Genomic DNA, 13,552 nt, shown 5'->3' with positions numbered 1-13,552 from the left:
AAAGTTTGTGCAGCCTAAAGTTCCGTGTAACCAAATAGTTTGTACTGCAAAGGATCAGCGACTTGAGAAGGGTTTCTTTCTCATTTTACTGGAATTCTCCTCCTTTCTCTGGCTGTCATACAAATACTGGGCTACTTAGAAAAGGTGACTCAGGCCCCATAATGACAGACTTCAATAAAATCTGCAATAAAGGCAACCTCAGAATGAGGCAACATCTGAAAAGAATTTTCTATTTTCTTGAAACTTCCTTCCATGGTACATTCATCCTTATGGGAGTGCACCCACTGCTGCTGAAAACACTACAGGATAAAAGCTCCTGCAATTGTGGATCTAGCAGGCTCTAGGAAAAATGATGGATTTCACAAGCATTTCAACATTTTCCACTTAAAAATCAGGGAATCTTCATGCAAGTGATGTGGTGTCAGAAGGGCAATTATATGGCTCATAGCACTCATTTCCATTTTGTGGTATATGAAAGCATAAATCCACCTTTAAAGTGCTCCACAGAAGGTAAAAAAAGGTAGCGTTTATTTATATTTTGCAAAGCTACAACTTCTTGAAATACTAGAACATTTCATTCTTTCATGTCTAAATACAGATATTTCTTCCTTGCAATCCAGTGTTTAAAAGGTCACATGTTTTTTACCAGACTAAAAAGCTCCCTTTTATAAAACCAGGTGGGCCAAAGAAAACATTTAAATGTAGCAACAACAAAAAGCTGAAAGATAAAATGACAAAATTTTAAAGGAAAAGAAGGTGAAGAGATTGAAATACTTTTGATTCTGTAGACAGTATCAAACACATGAATAACCAGGTCATAAACCTCAACCTCAATCTCAATTTGAATCATTCTATTTCAACACAGAAAAATAAGAGTACAAGTTTAAAAAAAATTAAATTATTTTTTCCCTATTACTACAGTTTCTGAGTTTCTTCCATAATTAAGAAAATGAGATTCTCCAATTAAAGTGCTAGACTGGTCCTCTAGATACGAAAGCAATACAGTTCAGTGACTATTTCTCATCCCCACCAGGCTGAGTAGCCAGAGGGGTGTGGGAGTGGAAGAGAAATGAGACAAAAAACTCTCTGAGCCCTGGAAAACAACTCCAAACCACTCAGCTGAACATGTGTATCTTGGGAGAAACGAGAATCCAATCAAGCTCTGGACTCTGCAGCTCCTGCCCTCACTCTGGTTCATGTGTGACACTGATTTGGGCCACGCTCCCACATTCTGAATTAAATGGATTCTGCTCTGGCAGCTCACTAAGTGCAGCTCACCTGCAGATATTGGTTGTCTTTGTAGACATTTGTCTGACTTCTGGTTTAAGAGCTGCAAGGCAGAGGAAAGCTTTTAGACAAGCTCATACAATTTATGCTTTAAGTGAACCTACTTTGAAAGTCACAAAAGAAATCTGGGAGAAGCTGGAGTGGCAGCCAGCAACCACAGTCACCAAGAATAGAAGAAAAACACAAAATCAATTTCTTTCCATTTATCTTGCAGCCCTTTCTATATTTTCCTTATTGTGGACTTCAAGGGAAATACTGAGCCAGCAGGAAAGTTCAAACCTTTTTCTCTTTTCTGGTGACACACCATACCATGTCTCAGGGCACAAGTGCAGCAGATATCAGCTTGCTGCAGGAGCCAGATTTTGATTCAGATCTATGATGATGTCACATACATCTCAGCAATTCCTTCTCTTTTGGATAAGCATTTACATTACTCAAGACAACTGTTAATATGTATATTTAAGATGAGGTACTGCAGAAGTAAAAGGATCTTTCAAAGAACGCTGCTTGGTTCCAAGGGCTCTTTTGCTTTCCTTTAACTGGCAGAAATTCTCTGGAATGAAGAGCACTCAGGCCCAGGAAGGAGCAGGTGCCTTGCACTGCTCAGCAGTGGCCTCTCACATTACAAAGGAGCAGCACTGCCACGCATTTTTCAGAGGAAAGATGTTGACTGTGTTATGGATCCTGCAGGGATGGGACTTCCTAGGGCTCCTGAGCGTGTAAGTTTGCTGCAATACAAGAGTTCCTTCCCAGCTGAGATCTATTATTGGATCCAGATGGCATTTTAAGCACCAGGAATCTTTGTGAAACAACACAGCTCTGAAAGAAAAAGCTGTTTAACCACTAAAGGGATATTTTAATGTATTTTTTGAAAATTAATATCCATGGCTAAAAGTATCAATTACTAACCCAGCATTTCAGCAATAGGCTACCACATCAATAGCTTTCAGCAATAATAAATACAATTAAATTGCACAGTTTACATGTTACTGGACTCCATGCAGAATTTTCCATATTATAAGCAAAACCTAACTCCACATCCTCTGCTGCAAAAAGGCATAAACTAATTACAGCTCTCAGAAAAAAGCACAGCCTGCCCCTGCTCTGCTCTAACCAGCAAAATCATAGCTCACTTTTTCACATTCCTACTGAACAGGGGAAGGGTGTCTGTTGACCCAGTATTTTGAGCAGGTACTGCTTGCTGTCTGATGGCTGTACAGATGAGGGGACTGATTTTTATACACCACGGGGTGTCAAGCAGAACTGGAGTTAAAGCACCTCCTTGTTCAGAGACCAGACTAAATTATCTATGATCCTTCTCTTGCCATCTTCTCATCGCTTGCTGTTCTCACTCCTGGCAGCAAACTCTGCTCCAACTGCAGCCACCTCAACATTTTCCAAAGAGGTTCAAGCATCCCCCAACAAGCAATTCTGGCTACAACTCTTGCACCTCCACCATCAGTAATGATGGAGCATCAGCAGGTGTGCTATTCACATGCCCTCTGAACAGAGAGAGACTTAGATTTCTCCTGAGAGAAGCTGTGAGAGAAGCAGAGAAAAGAGAATCAAAACAATTCTTATCTCATTCACTGTTTGTGCCCATGTGGAATGTGGTTTAGAGATTGTTTACCCAAGGTGATTGCTTAATTAGATTCTGGTAATATGTTTTAGATTCATTGACCAATTGGATCCACAACTGTGTAAAAACTCAGCAGAGAGTCGTGAGCTTTTCTTATTAGTGAGTTAGTTAGTTAGTGATAGTTCTTATTAGTGCAATATAGTTATGGTATAATATAGTATAATAAAGTAATTAATTATCCTTCTGAAATCCTTGGAGCTCAGAGCTCATTCTTCCCAGGCGTCGGGGGTTGCTTTTACAATAAACAGGGATCTTTCCAGGGCAAAGTCTGGAGGTTTCCCTGAGGGGTTTATTACATTCCCACAGGGACCACCAGCAATTTTTGGAGGAGTTTTAATGCAGGTGATGCCCTGTGCAATGCTGTAACCATGAACACCTGGTGAGGTCATGCTGGGATGACCAACAGCAGCACTTGAGGCTGACAGCAGTCCTTTCATCTGCTCGCTTGGACAGAAACCACCACGGGGCTGTGGAGGCATATACCCAATATAAAAGCTGCCTTTCACTGCTAAAGCAAAGAGATGAGAGTGATTCTGCCACAGAATCAATCTGTCCCAGCTTCCTCATCCATCTCTATTCAGCCTTGCCCCATTCCCATCTGACTCCCTGCCCTGTCCCAGCTCACAGGCACTCTGGCAGAGGTGGCAGATCCTTGTGAGCACAACCAGTGGAGATTTAGCCTGTGCAGAGAAGTCTGACTGGTGAAAATGGGAGCTCTTCCATTATTTCATTAATACGTGCACTTATAATAAGCAGCAATGACAAACAAGACAGGAGAAGTACATCAATCCACAGGGGGAAAAAAGCCTTCAGGTTTGGAAAAGCTTGGTCCTCCCTTTTGGTCAGGGGCATCAAGGAAAATGGGCTGCAACTTGGTACACGATTTGTAAACCAGTCAGCACCATCAGGGTAACTGTTGGACAGAAAAAAATCACTTTAATTCCTCAGAGGAGCCTAAAATTGGTGAATGGGAAGGATTAAATAGCTATTAATAGCTTTTCTACAGGATTATCCAAGAGATTCTTAAGTCTCCCTTTCTGCAGATCTGTCACTTCATTTCTTGGCTGTCATCCAGATCATGCCTTTCCATCATTTTGCCTTGATTATAGGACCCAGAGCCCATTAGGATTTATTTTATTGTTTAGGAAATAACAGGTTAAAGGAAATGCCAAAAGGTTGCTTTCATCCAAATGTCTTGGCACAGAGAAATGCAGTAAAACAAAGATGATGGGGAAGTCAAATGGAAGGGAGGTGGTAAATTGTAAATTATATTTAATAACAGACCAGCAGAAAATATAATTAGATATGGGGTATGGGGTGAATTTTCAAATAGCTTATAAAGTGTAATTAATCACTGGCTCCACCACCTTTTCTCTGCTTTTTAGATCAAATATTGATCTCTGCTCAGCCTTAACTATATCAAGCCAAAAACAAACAAAAAAACCCCCAGTAGTGCCTGTATTTTATCCCAGTTTTCCCCACAGCATCTTGATAGGTTATTTGACAGACTGACACTATTTTAATTCACGTTCCAAAAAACCAAATTCCTCCTTGGCCTTTTACCTCTCAGGCATTATTATAACCACTTGCCTTTCTGAATGGAATGACATTTGTGTGCTCTGGCAGGGAAACATGGAAAATTGCATCAGTGAGTGCCCAACAGCTACATTTACCTCAGAGCTTTACACATGGCCTACAGTCTCCTGTGCTCAAAAGGATATTTTGACACCTCCTCAGTTTGTGTTTTTTGTGACCTTTTATCACAAAAATAGAATGAAACTGAGCTCCAGACACTTTGTTCAGAGTTTGCATTCAGAAAGGCTGGTGCTTTACAATGCACGATTCCATCTGCGGCTCATTAGGAATAATTTCCCCCTGTTTACCCTTTGAGATTAGCTCAGAACTTTAAGGCTGTCACTCCATTTTCAGTTTTCATACACTTAAAAAGGAAGGATAAACACAGAGGTGACAGGAAATTTGGAACCAAGTTGTGGTAAAATTCTAGAGAAAGAGACAAGTTTGGCACGTAACAGTTGTGATGTGGAGAGTAATTCTGCCTGGAGAGAGCCAAGTCTGCAATTTTCCACCCTTGCATGGAGCGGAGCCTGCAGGGCAGCAATGCTCATTTATACAGCTCTCCTTGAACTCAGCATTTCTGTCAGACACATGGAAAAATAACTTTTCTTCACTAATAACAGGCACCTCATCTCCCACTGCACACAACTGGGGAGTTCCCCACTCTAACAGATGACACAGCTTCAAAATCTGCTTTTCACATTAGACCAGAACACGGGCATTTTTCTCCTCGGCACAATTTTTTGTGATGCTTTTGGACACGGTTATTACTTTCTAACAATGGTGCTACTTTTCAGGAGACACCAAAAACTCCAGCAGCAAAGCCACCCGTGGTAATGTCACACACCAAGTGTCACATGGGAGTTCTGAAGGGTTTAGGAAGTGCTGCTACTTTCTGCAAAAAGGAAGTACTGCACTCTTTATCCAAAATTGCTTAAAAGAGTCTTTTCTTTTAGTTTCCTAAAATAAGTAAGCCAAAAATATGATTCATCATGTGACTCTTCTTCCAGCAGGGGATACTGTTTGAAATGTTACTTTATAGGCTTGTGACCACTTCCATTGTATTATCTCAGTCTCAGAACACCATCAGAGCTTGCTAACATCTTTTCAGTGCTCCTGCTTTAATTAGCATTTATCAGAGATTGCATATATAAAACCTCCACCATTTTAGTTAATTAATACTCATATAAATACTCATTACTAATATAAAACAAACCTGTCAGGTTCTTAGAGACCATTTGTGAAGATATTATTTTGTTTGGACCTAAAAGGAATACACTTCCAACAACTACAAATCTTGATCAGAAAGAACTGCATAAAAAATTAAAAAAAAAAAAGGAAAAAACCTGTTTCACGTAAAGCCTGAATGACTGGAGAGGCACACACATACCTGGAATAAAAAAAGGATTACACCATAGCACATGTATTTGTATTTGATCAATTCACCCTCTCTGTTACCATAAACATCAAATCACAATTTCTCCCGTGGAAGAATCACCCTCCATTTTTTCCTAAGCACCGAAATACGAAGAACAGTTTGGATTTAATTTCAAATGAGAAATGCAGCTTTTTGGCAAGAAACAGTTTAGCAAACGGAGAAGGCCACAACATGGAGATTTGTTGGCCTGTTCCTGTGTTTACTTCCAGCAATGTAACACTGGCAAGGCTCATCAATAAACGCTAACTCAAAAATGGAGATGGAAGGGATCAGATTAATGCAGATGCTGGCACAGGTCAGAACTCACAGGGGTGAGACCCTTCAGAGTATTCTCAGCTCTGCTGATACACAGAAAAGCTTCCTTTGCCTTAAAGGGAATCTTTTCAAATGAAAATGAATGAGTTAGAGCAGTGCTGAATACTTTGTAACACTAGATGCTCGAGATTTAAGACTCAATTTTGTGTCCTCTAAACTCCAAGAAGACAAAGGTTTGACTTCACTGCTCTGTTCAGATCTGTCCTGCTCATGGGGTATTTTTCTGAAGGTCCCCTGCATCAGCCAGAGTCTGAGCTTGGACATGTTGGACACCTCACAACAGGGACAAACAATAAGTTCAACTTGTCACTAATAATTCTTCAAACTAGAAGGACATATCATGCATTGTGGCTGAAAAATCATCAGGATTAAGATTAAGATTGTCAGTGTACTAGAGCTGAATAACCAGTGGCATAGTTCCTACACAATTACACAGAGAGAGCAAAACAGAGAAAACCCAAATCATAAACACAAAACAAGGAGAAAAAATCGACATGAAAAGCAAAAAGCACAGAACAATAGTCTATTTAACTTAACCTCCTGAACTTTATCATTAGGCTTGCTGTTCTATTGTTGCTGCTGCTTTAACCTGCTTGCTTTCTGTCTGGAGCTCACTAACAACGCTCAAGAAGTCAAGCATCCTTCAGAGAGTGAAAATACAATGATAAGAAATAATAATAAAAAAGAAATAAAGAGCATGGGTCAGCAAATGTAGATTGTACTGGGAGCAAGGCACCATTCCCAGCTCTTCCACTCACCCACCATGTAATTAAGGGCAAATCTTTGCACTGCTCTAAACAATTCAGTTCTCTGTCTGCTGTCTCCTTATAATTATAATTATTTGGCAGCCCAAAGAATAATATTTGTATATCCTCATACATACACACACATGTATATATATACACAAACTGCATGGCACTGAAGGGCTTCATTTAAAAGCTATAAAAATAATAATCATCATCATCTGTTGTAGTTTAAATAATTAAATAGGAAATAGCCTTAGCAGATTTTTTTAGAGTGCTAATAAATGAAAGCTTAAAAAAAAAAAATCAGAACCACCCATTTTAGCCCTAAAATCTCACCAAAACCACTGGAAGCAAAACCTCTCAGAAGCAAAGCACACAAAATGGATCCAAATGTGTTTAAATTAGATCTATTTGCCAACATATTTCAACCACCACAATAAACACTGCCAACAGACACCCATGGATTTTATTCCAAAACACGCTGATGAGCTTAAAGCAGCCAAATTGAACTCATGCAGGAAATTCATAAAGACAAAGAACACCTAACTGTCAGGGAAGGAACACTTCTGAGACCACAGGTATTGAATTTGTAACCTCAGCCCTGATCCTTGAGGAGAAGCTACTTAAAATCCTCCAAGAACAAGCACAAGAACTAAGATTGACAAGAGGACAGGCGGATAAATGAGTTTTTGTGGTAATAGTTTTATGGCCCTTCTTTTTTCCTCTCAGGGATATAAATCTTCCCCCTCAGGTGAAGGTACTTTTATCCCTCTGCCATTCTGCACCTTTCTTCCCTCCCAGCTTCTTTCAGCAACCTACCTCACCTTGCTCATAACAAAACTAAGGGCTCACCTGTTTTTAGCATCTATTCCAGGGACCAAAGAGGAGCTTGGATGTCTGAAACCTTTGATTTTTCCAGGTTTGCTGACACATCTAAGAGATGTACTACAATATCAATCTCAGGTAGGTCCTTCCATCACCAGGGTTATTCCCAAGCAACTTTAGCTGGTTGGAGACTGTTTTTTTTTTTGTTTTGTTTTTTTTTTTTTTGTTTTTTTTTTTTTTTTTTTTGTTTTGTTTTTCTTAATTGTATGACCCAGGGTTTTTTAGAGCTTTTTTCATCTACACCCCTTCCTTATTATTCCTTAATAACAGCTAGAGGGCTGTCAGAGCCTGTTGAACAAAGGGATGGCTCCTGGACTACAGATGCCCTGAACCACTCACCTTTCCACCCTCATCAAATCTTCCCACATGAAAAAACCATTCTCGAGAGCAGAACCAGGTTGGCATGATCACAGTAGGCCCATGGGAGGTGAACACCTAGGGAAAAAAGAGGGGAAAAAGTCCAGTCGGTTAAAATGTCAAACCCAGCAGCTGCTGAGGAACAAAGCAGACCTCACACATTCACCTGAAATTATGCCTAACCTTCAGCAATTTGAAGCACTGAGAAGAGCAAGGGCTGGAAATTCAGCAGGTGCTTAGTGTTGGAAGTGCAGTGTGCACCAGAATCTCCCAGGTGCCACAGCCCAAAAGGTGAGTGTGGCTCCTGCTTCATATTCCATGACCTTTCTCCTCTCCCCCAAGCTGCAACATGTGCAGAGTACGTAAAACATTTTTCCAAATTTAGAGTATTGTACTGGAGCTGGCACTTTATCAATAATGGTGATGTTAATATGGAAATGAAGTAATCGAGATGAATCACGGAAAGTTCGAGTTCTTAAACTGAACCCTACAATTCCTGAGCATTGATTCTTTTTCCATTTTATATTCCTTACACATAGATTAAGAGCATGAACTTTCACTGATCTTTTATTTCTGCCAAAGCCACTTAAATCCTAATCAAGCTTGGACAAGTAAAATGCAATTTGTTTTAAACGTTACCTGAGTACTGTGGATTTGCTACCCAGGGGTACCTACAATAAAAGGTTTTTGGAAAGGAAGAGCTTTAAGTAGAGAAAAGGGAGTAACTATTAAGTTCACCTCTTCATTTGTGACAGCCAAGAACTACACAAATGGGTCTTTGAAGCTTTAAACAAACTTGTTGTAAATACAGCTGTGAAATAAGCCAGAATGTGGATTACAGGAGGTAAACTGGTTCTTTCTTTTTGAACAAGATGAAGTATCCAGGCAAAGAGGAGACTGAACTTGTCAAACACAAGGTGCAAAGTGAAGGCAGGAGTTTGTGCCTGCTTCCAGCAGAGACACAGGAACTGCAGAGCACACCCTGGGGCATGAAGGCAGAAAAAACCAACTTGGCAACTGCTGTCAGTCAAATGACAGTGCTGATCCTGTCAGCCAACAATTTCATAGCATGTTACAGTGGCAACAGTAATATTCCTGTACATCTGAAGTTCTTAAATGAAGAGTGTGCATTTGTCACATGCATCTCAGCATCTACATTTTAAAGGCGCTCCTCTTGGTGCCAGCCTGAGGGAGCTCCACAAACTCTTATGTCTGGCAACTTCCATTTCACAGATAAACATGGATTTAAAACCCAATAAAGACACTTATATCAACTGTCCAAATTAATTAAATCAGAAATCTGATCAGAAATCGACAGTTGACCTACTCCCACTTTTCTTACAGGCATCTGCCCAAACTTGAGGGTGAAGCACACAGCATGCCAGCTCCAGGAGCACAATGACAGAACTTCACTGTCCCTGAAAGGACCCTGAGGTGACTCATTTTCATCCAGACACTTCCTTCTAGACACTCATATTTAGTCAGAATAATCCTATCACCTAATGTCTTAACTCATCAGCAGGTTGCCCAGAGCTGAAATACTCCACTTCAGAGGTGTTAAATGTAAAAATCTCCCCCCAAGAGTCAGTGGGAGCTGAAAGAGTCAAAACAACCCCAGAAAAGCAGAGCAGCAGTGATTACTCGGTACATGGTTATTAGCTCCACATTAATTACAAGGGCAATTGAGTATGGCCTCAACCAAACAATGACCAAACAGTAATCCCAAAAGAAAACAGCAGCAGGGAGAAAAGCCAGGCCAGAGGGCACTGCATTGACTCTCATTTCTGAAAGAAACAAAAACTTCAAAAGAAAGTCTTGAGCCCATCAGAACTTGTGAAATGTGTCTGGAGAGGCCAGAAAGGCATTTCCTCAGAGCTGCCAGGTCCCTCAGGGATCAGAAATGCACTTCACCTCAGAGATGGAGCTCCATGCAGTCAGCTGTGCTCACGTGCCAAGAGCATCCCTCCCAAACATCCCAGAAAAGGAGAGTTCCACTGGCACAGACCCTTCAGTGAAACCAGACAGAACAGATCTGAAACATTTAAGAGAAAACATCCAAAAGGCACTGATGTTGATGCAGATGATGATTTTACAGCAGACCAGCACACACTGCATACACCGATGTCTCTCCTAAATCCAGCAGTGTTCTGTGGCTCACTGTCCACCTCAGCAGAGACACCAGAGGAGAATCACATGGGCAAAACAGAGACTGATGATGCCACACATGATTGCAGGATCTTATCCTTCCAGAAGGTCTTTAATCTGGACAGCACAGCAGCTGACAGTCAATGAAATGGCAAATAAACGTTTCCTACGTGAATACTTACAGTGCAACATCCAAACTGACTTTAGGAAATTTACTTGTGCTGCTGTCACAAAGGACAAATCCACACTACCTTGTCCCTTGCTATGTAAGAATAACTTTTGTGAAGCTGGAATTCTCTTTGTTGTTGTTGTTAGCTTAGTCTTCAGCTGAATCTCCCGATCCAACAAACCATAAATCAGCAGTGCTACCACAAAGGAGGATGTAGGAAAACAGGGCACCAAGCAGAGAGAAAAAACCCTTCTTGTCAGCACCAGTAGAGATCATCCAGAAATAATCTTTAACCTGAAAAACTGCTAGAAAACTACATTTATACCACATTTACATTAATTGAAGAGCTCTCCCACTCATCCTGCCTCTGGCTGCACACCCCAGTCACAGCACTGGTACTTGCCTGACCCCGGGATGGATCAGAGCACTACATCAGTAAAAAGCCATTATTTTCCTGGGTTTTAGTGTTAGTTTTCTACAGCCTTAGTTCTCTGAATCAGTTCACTGTGGGGTCAGAGTAGCAATACCACTGACACACTGGAGAGGGAAGGAAAAGCTTTGGAGAGGAAAACAAGCCCTCCCTTTTTGGTCACTGCCCACGGTTCATGAGTCCAGCTGTAACATAAAACTGCATCCTCTGAATACCCACTCTGATGGGAGGAGAACTGGCCAGGAAAAACACTAACAACTGTTCTGAAACACTGAGGCATCTGCCAAAATTCTGAAAACCACCTTCCAGAGCTTTTGAAATTTTATCTGCAAGAGACAAAAAAATAACCTCAACCTTCTGCACTTTGGAAATTCTATATTTCACCTTGGTTTAGTCTGATGGGAAAGTTTCCTCTGTATTCCTTTTTTGTCTATTCTTTTCATAAACTCTTGCCAAGGTGTTAAAAAATGGTCAAATCACATTATTCTGTGATAAAACCTACAACTTCTCACTTTGTAAGACTGACACTCCAGATTTCATCCATAAATCTTTTAGATTGCATGGACTGGAACGAGAGAAACAAAGAGGATATGCTAGTCTTAACTTGACAATCAATCAAAAGCAGAATTTAAATGATGGTGCCATGAACTTTGTTTGGTTTTCTTGGAAATATCCTCCAACTGTGCTTAACAAATGTCTTGTGTTACCTTGGAACACCAGTAGGTTTCCAGACCTCCTTGAGGAATTAATTCAGTATTCTGAGAGCAGGTTGGACCTGTGAACCTTTCACACACAGCTGGATTGAAAGATTAATGCTTATTGATAATACTTGTTATTAATTACAGTACACTGTATGCTGTAAAAAATATCTAAATATATGAATATTTCATGTTAAAAACCAGAAGATGAAGGTATAAATCTGTTCAGGTTTTGAATTCCTGAAGAACAGTGTTGTCATAACCTAACTGGAGTCCATCTCCAGATGATGGGCACAAATTCCTACTTCAGCATCTTATTTACTAAATTATTTAGAACTTTTATAACTAGCTGGGTTTATTCCAAGGATCAAGTAGCAAGTAATTGAAACTGGTTTGTTCTTGTTCGCTGTTTGGCTATCGAATTACATCCAACTGTTACACAGATTCTCTGAAAATAAATCTAAAGAACACAAAGAGCTGATAAAGTGACTTTCATTGTTGTGTTTCAAAGCTGTCAGCAGCACATGGAACTCTGGTTCCCACTGATGCTCAGTGCAGGTCATGCCAGCATTCAGTGCAAAATTTCAGTTCCAATGCAGGGAAAGGCATTTGTGTGTTTGCAGTAACTTCTCAAGAGAAGTTCTATTTCCTGAAGCAGCAAATCAAAGTCTAAGAGCAGTGTGATAAAAGCAGCCATGCAGATGGTGAAACAACCTTACCACATCAGATATCATCGTGCCATGCAGGACACACAGGGGAAACCAGGCAGTTCACAAAAGCAGCAGATTTAATCACAGGCCCAGACTGCTTTCCAAAGCAAGGAGCCAATTCCCCAAAACACACCACACATTTAATTCTATGCTACAGCATTTTTCAAAAATTATATCCACACAAATCAAGGGTTACACACAATCTCCTCTGTTGAGACAAATGAAGCTTTCTAATATCCAGGGGCATACATTGACACGCTAGAAGGTGAAAAAGAAAAGAAAACAAATCCCATGGGGAGGGCCACAGTGATTCTGTAAGCAGAGCACAGACTGAAGGGCATCACTCCTGACCTTGAGTGAAGCAATGATGTGTTGAGATACCCGTGCATTAATTCAGCAATGAATGTACCAGGGCCTTGTTACTGAGGTGCACCAGGTTTACACCCAGAATCAGGTCTGTGTGTGCTAGTGTGAGAGAAGAGGTACAGAGGGTAGGGAAGGGAAAAAAAGGCTCTTCCTACTACAGAAAATTTGGGCAAAGAAGATTTTTCAAAAGAAAATAACCACAATGAGCTTTATGAAGCTCTTAGGAACCTAAGCAGTCAGTTTGGAATGGATTCCATGCAGTTGGTTTATATTGTACTGAACTGCTGTGCCCTTTCCTGGGCCCGTACAAATAACTGCCTGTGTCACCTCATCACTGCAAGCTTCCAGAGCAGCTGAAAATCCCTCTCTAAAGAAGCTGGAATCCAGCACAGCAAAAAGCAGATTATTGAAATAAACCATCCCTTGCCTCTCTGTGCAGAAAAGCTGGTGTATAAACAGTAATCCTGGTGCAGGCCTGACTGAAAATCAGTGTAGTATTTAGCTTTCACAATCCCAAACTCTACTAAGCAACAAAACTAATCAAAAAGAGTAAGAGAGTCCTGAGAGCTGCTAATGCCAGTGAAAGCAGAGAGCATTCAGCACCTCCAAGAAGGTATTCCTGCTCCTGGAAAATTTATAACCTACAGCTCCCCGTGATTTCCTCGGGATTTGAAGCCTGAATGAAGGCTGGAACGTCTCAGAGTTTGCAGGAAACACAGACCAGAGCCAGTGAGAGGAGCTGTGAGATGATGCTTTCTCTGAAGGCAAAGGGCACAGTAATGGGAGCAAAGC

The 13,552-nt window shown here is 40.7% G+C and overlaps 1 protein-coding gene across 11 annotated transcripts in view; it reads right to left on the bottom strand.

Annotated features, from left to right (window-relative positions):
* B3GNTL1 (UDP-GlcNAc:betaGal beta-1,3-N-acetylglucosaminyltransferase like 1) overlaps positions 1-13,552 on the bottom strand; it is a 104,277-nt gene that overhangs the window by 22,548 nt on the left and 68,177 nt on the right. For all 11 annotated transcript variants that reach the window (XM_068209352.1, XM_068209355.1, XM_068209356.1 and 8 more), the window contains one exon: positions 8,225-8,320. In XM_068209352.1, the coding sequence (XP_068065453.1) occupies positions 8,225-8,320 (96 nt within the window). The remainder of the gene's footprint in view (positions 1-8,224; positions 8,321-13,552) is intronic.

This window comes from Anomalospiza imberbis, chromosome 19, assembly GCF_031753505.1.
Source record: "Anomalospiza imberbis isolate Cuckoo-Finch-1a 21T00152 chromosome 19, ASM3175350v1, whole genome shotgun sequence".
Classification (NCBI taxonomy): Eukaryota; Metazoa; Chordata; class Aves; order Passeriformes; family Viduidae; genus Anomalospiza; species Anomalospiza imberbis.
The sequence above is the reverse complement of the archived record's forward strand: the minus strand, read 5'-3'. Positions and strand labels throughout refer to the sequence as shown.